This window comes from Urocitellus parryii, chromosome 14 (assembly GCF_045843805.1).
Source record: "Urocitellus parryii isolate mUroPar1 chromosome 14, mUroPar1.hap1, whole genome shotgun sequence".
Lineage (NCBI taxonomy): Eukaryota > Metazoa > Chordata > Mammalia > Rodentia > Sciuridae > Urocitellus > Urocitellus parryii.
In genome coordinates this window covers 64,847,237-64,850,784 of record NC_135544.1, presented here as the reverse complement: position 1 = coordinate 64,850,784, position 3,548 = coordinate 64,847,237, and the positions used below count along the sequence as shown (strand labels likewise).

At 49.2% G+C, this 3,548-nt stretch overlaps 1 protein-coding gene across 1 annotated transcript; it reads right to left on the bottom strand.

Annotated features, from left to right (window-relative positions):
• Nucleotides 1-1,000: 1,000 nt before the first annotated feature.
• On the bottom strand, nt 1,001-3,136 carry LOC144250097 (sperm-associated antigen 11B-like). Its single transcript, XM_077792484.1, has 3 exons — nt 3,076-3,136; nt 2,438-2,587; nt 1,001-1,134 (listed from the first exon to the last, which is right to left on the bottom strand). Exons 1-3 carry the CDS (start codon nt 3,134-3,136, stop codon nt 1,001-1,003), a joined length of 345 nt encoding a protein of 114 aa, XP_077648610.1.
• Between the last annotated feature and the right edge of the window lie 412 nt (nt 3,137-3,548).

Below are 3,548 nucleotides of genomic sequence, written 5' to 3'. Positions count from 1 at the left end.
TTTGACGTCCCATTTGCCATTCCTTCTTTGGCACCAGACCTATAAACACCTCCTCTCTAGAATGCCCCCTGATGGTGTTTTCCTATAATCTACTATTTCTACTTCGGCACATTGGGTCTCCCTGAACTCCAGATAAGACCATCTCTTACCTAGTATTTCTGCCTCTAATCTTATGCATTTCTAGCCCATTCCAAAATCTGTTGTTAGAATGAATATTCAAAAACTTAAAATTCAGCCATGTTGCTCTCCTCCAGCACCTGACAGCCTTCTCTTATGCAGGGCCCTCCAGTGTCCTGTCAGCTTGCCTTGAAAATGTCACAGCATCTCCTACACAAGCCTCAGCTGCTGCTATGAATCACCCTCTCTCTTTGCAACTCTGTTGGGCTTCTCCCCATTTACTCCACACTCCCACATCTCAGAGCTTTCTATAAACTGTACCCTCTGCTTGGAGATCTGCCTTCCTCTGCCAAATTAATAAATTCCCAATCATGTGCAAGTCCTTCTCAAATCCCAGGAACCCTTTCTTGATTCTCTTATATTTGTCTGCTGCATGTTTTTCTTGGCCTCCATCCACATGATAACATATGCAGCATTTTATTGTTTTTAAGTATTTAGGAATTTGTTTCCCCACGTCTTCTTCAGGTTCCTAATTTACAACATTTCTCAGTGCCTAAAGCAAAGTAAGTACTCAGCAAATACTTATTAAATAAAAGAACACATTGCTTGAAGCTTTTCCATGAAACTTTATTACCTCCACACCCACCAGCACACAAATTGTGATTTTGAACATGTTGCCCATCTCAGGCTGTCACCTTCTGTAAGGTTGTCTTTTGGCATCTATTTTGCTACAAGAAAATGTTTAGCGGGTTTGTTGCTCATGGCAATGCCTCAGATCCTGTCTTCTGAGACGCTTCTCCAAGAAAAACCTGCATCTGTATTGACCTCATGGCCCAGAGGGCAGACAGGTGGACAGAGCATCCCTGTTTCTGCTTTGGTGACATCAGTTCCTGGGTAAACAGCAGGCATCTTTCTTTTTAGAGCAGTAGCCGACTTGTGTTTCCAGATAATTACAATATTCTTGACAGAGACCTTCAGCTTTCTTGCAGTTGACAACTTTCAGAGCTGGTTCAGGTTCTGCATAAGAAACATCAGAGTCAGCCTCTAAAGGTTGTCTCAGGAATTGAACAGTGGCCATGTTAGCTCTTAAGTACAGGGTGGGAGATGGCAATGGGTATAAAACATCTTCCTGTCATCACACTTTCACGTTCTGAACTGTGGACACTCCAGACCTGTTGCTCCAGACCTTCTGGGTCTCCTCAGCTCTCTCGTTAGTCAAGTAGGAGGAACGGTCCTGTTATGTGAAGCCCTGCTAGCTAAATGCCTGGAATTGCACTTGTGTGTATTTGTACTAGTCTCCTTTCCCTTCCCTTGGGAGGAGAGCCAGTCCAGTAAGTCCTTTGAAATTGGAGGCCACTTCCAGAGAGACTGAGGTGAGGATAAAGCAGAAATTAAAGCTGGTGGGACTTAATGCTGAATTTACCAGAAATCTGACAACACCCTCTTGTCCTCCTCCACTGAGATGCTCATCTGGTTTTTTCTGTTTCAGGGTCAGCAATGAATCTGGGAATAAGAGTAGCCCAGAAACTAGTGTTTCCTCCAGACCTTGTGGATATGCAAGTGGTCCTGGGCAGGGAGGGCCCTGGAGACTGACCAGGGCTGTCCTGAGAGTCCAAAAGGGTGGCCTGGGCTGTGGCTCCATGCCACTTCCTGTTTCCTCCTCACTCAAGGAGATGGCATACAGTGTGTGCTGTGTCCCCATCCCCAGGAATCAGTCCATGAACTCACTTCACACCTGGCACTTAGAGGTGTCCAGTAAATTCCTGTGCAGTGAATGACCTGTGAAGTCTCCTGGCAGGAGTAGAGTGATCAATCAATAGTGTCTCCTCTGGCTACTGTATTGCGTGAACTCAGACACTACAGAAGAGCCTTAGAGAATTCACCTCCTGGTCCCACAGTATGTCCATATTTCATGAGGCCCTCAGTGATCGCCCCAGAAGAGGCTGTAAGACCTCCACAGCCCACAGTGCAGAGTAGTGCCTGCCTATAATCCCTGCAGCCTCAGAGGCCAAGGCAGGAGGGTTGCAAGTTTGAACACAGGCATGGCACTTAGCCAGACTCTGTCTCAAAAAAATAAAAAAGGAGGGTTGTGAATGTAGCTCAGTGGCAGAGTGCCCTTGGATTCAATCCCCAGTGCCTCAAATGTGCAAATCCACACTCCCCGCCCCACACCGCGCATGGCCTTCCCGATAGGTAGGACGACAGAACCACACACACAACACCTACTGTCCACCCAGACCCATCCACAGTCGCCTTCCCATCTCATTCATTCAGCATTTCCTAAGTGGTGAACTTGTCACGCACGTGGCACCTGACTCACCAAGAAAAGGGGGAGTTCGCGGTTGGAAGTAACGCCTTACTTGGTGATGCACCACGGGAGACCCGTTTGCTCCTTGCCCAGGAGCTCCTTCCTGGGGGCCGCTGGGGACCTCAGTGCCTGAGGAGTTCACAGAGAGGGCTCTGGGCGAGCCTGTGAGAATGCAGATGCAGAGGGGTTCAGTGCTCTCCATTCAGCAACCCACGAGGACAGGGCCCCTGTCAGGGGCAGGGAGGGTGGGCAATGGGATGGGGTAAGGTGGAAGAGTACCCGGTGCTACCTGAGCGTGTGCACACTTGTGTACATGTGCATGAGTGTGTGTTGAGGGAAGAAGAGAAGTGAAAAGCTCTTTGTGCAGAGACATCTCCAGTGCAGTTGCCGGGATTCCCTAAGACTTAATGTCTTCCTCCATAAGGGGCGAGGAATGTTCCAGAAATAAGAAAGCAAAGTGAAAGGAAGGACCTTCTTGCTTGGGAAATCAGTGCCATCAGCACATTCAAAGTGTCTGAGAACCCATCTCAGAGACTTCTGCCCAAAAGTCCCATCAGGAAAACGTGCTCCTGGGACGTAGGGTCTCACTGGCCAGCCTGGACTTCCAGACCCTTCCAGACCCTGGCTCCCAGGAAATCTTTCTCTTTTACCTGGGAGCAGCAGGGCCACAAGGAGAAGGCTGACAAAGGGAGCGCAGAATCGCTGAGCCATGTCTGCCATGGGGACTGCGACCTGCGGGCCCCAGAGTGGGCAGGCGGGTGGGTACCTTTATAGAACTGGCCGGGTGAGTGGGCTGGGAGCATGGAGAGCTGTGTTCCTGAGTCCTCAGTCACAAAGGGCACAGAGGACACATCATATTCCCACTGTTCGCAGAACAAACACTGAGTCCTATGTTCTCCCCTCACCTTGGGTGGGTTTGGTGAATTAGAACAGAAGGACAGAGGTGGGAGGAGATGAAAGGCATGGAAAGGTGGAATAAACATGCTGTTATTCCTACACCATCTCCCACTAGCTCTGCAGCCCCTGAAGTTCTTTAAAACAATGATACAACCAGGCCGCCATGTTGCTTCTGTGCATCTGTGGCACCTGCTTGCCTTAGTGTGGACAATCCTGTGTGAGGACA

What these genes read in the sequence shown, in the direction of transcription:
- LOC144250097 (XM_077792484.1), bottom strand. Translation starts at nt 3,136, where the DNA reads ATGGCTCAGCGATTCTGCGCTCCCTTTGTCAGCCTTCTCCTTGTGGCC. An exon ending in TGTGGCCCTGCTGCTCCCAG is followed by an intron (nt 2,588 to 3,075) that starts GTAAAAGAGAAA and finishes GCATTCTCACAG; the next exon opens with GCTCGCCCAGAGCCCTCTCT. An exon ending in GCGAACTCCCCCTTTTCTTG is followed by an intron (nt 1,135 to 2,437) that starts GTGAGTCAGGTG and finishes TTTCTTATGCAG; the next exon opens with AACCTGAACCAGCTCTGAAA.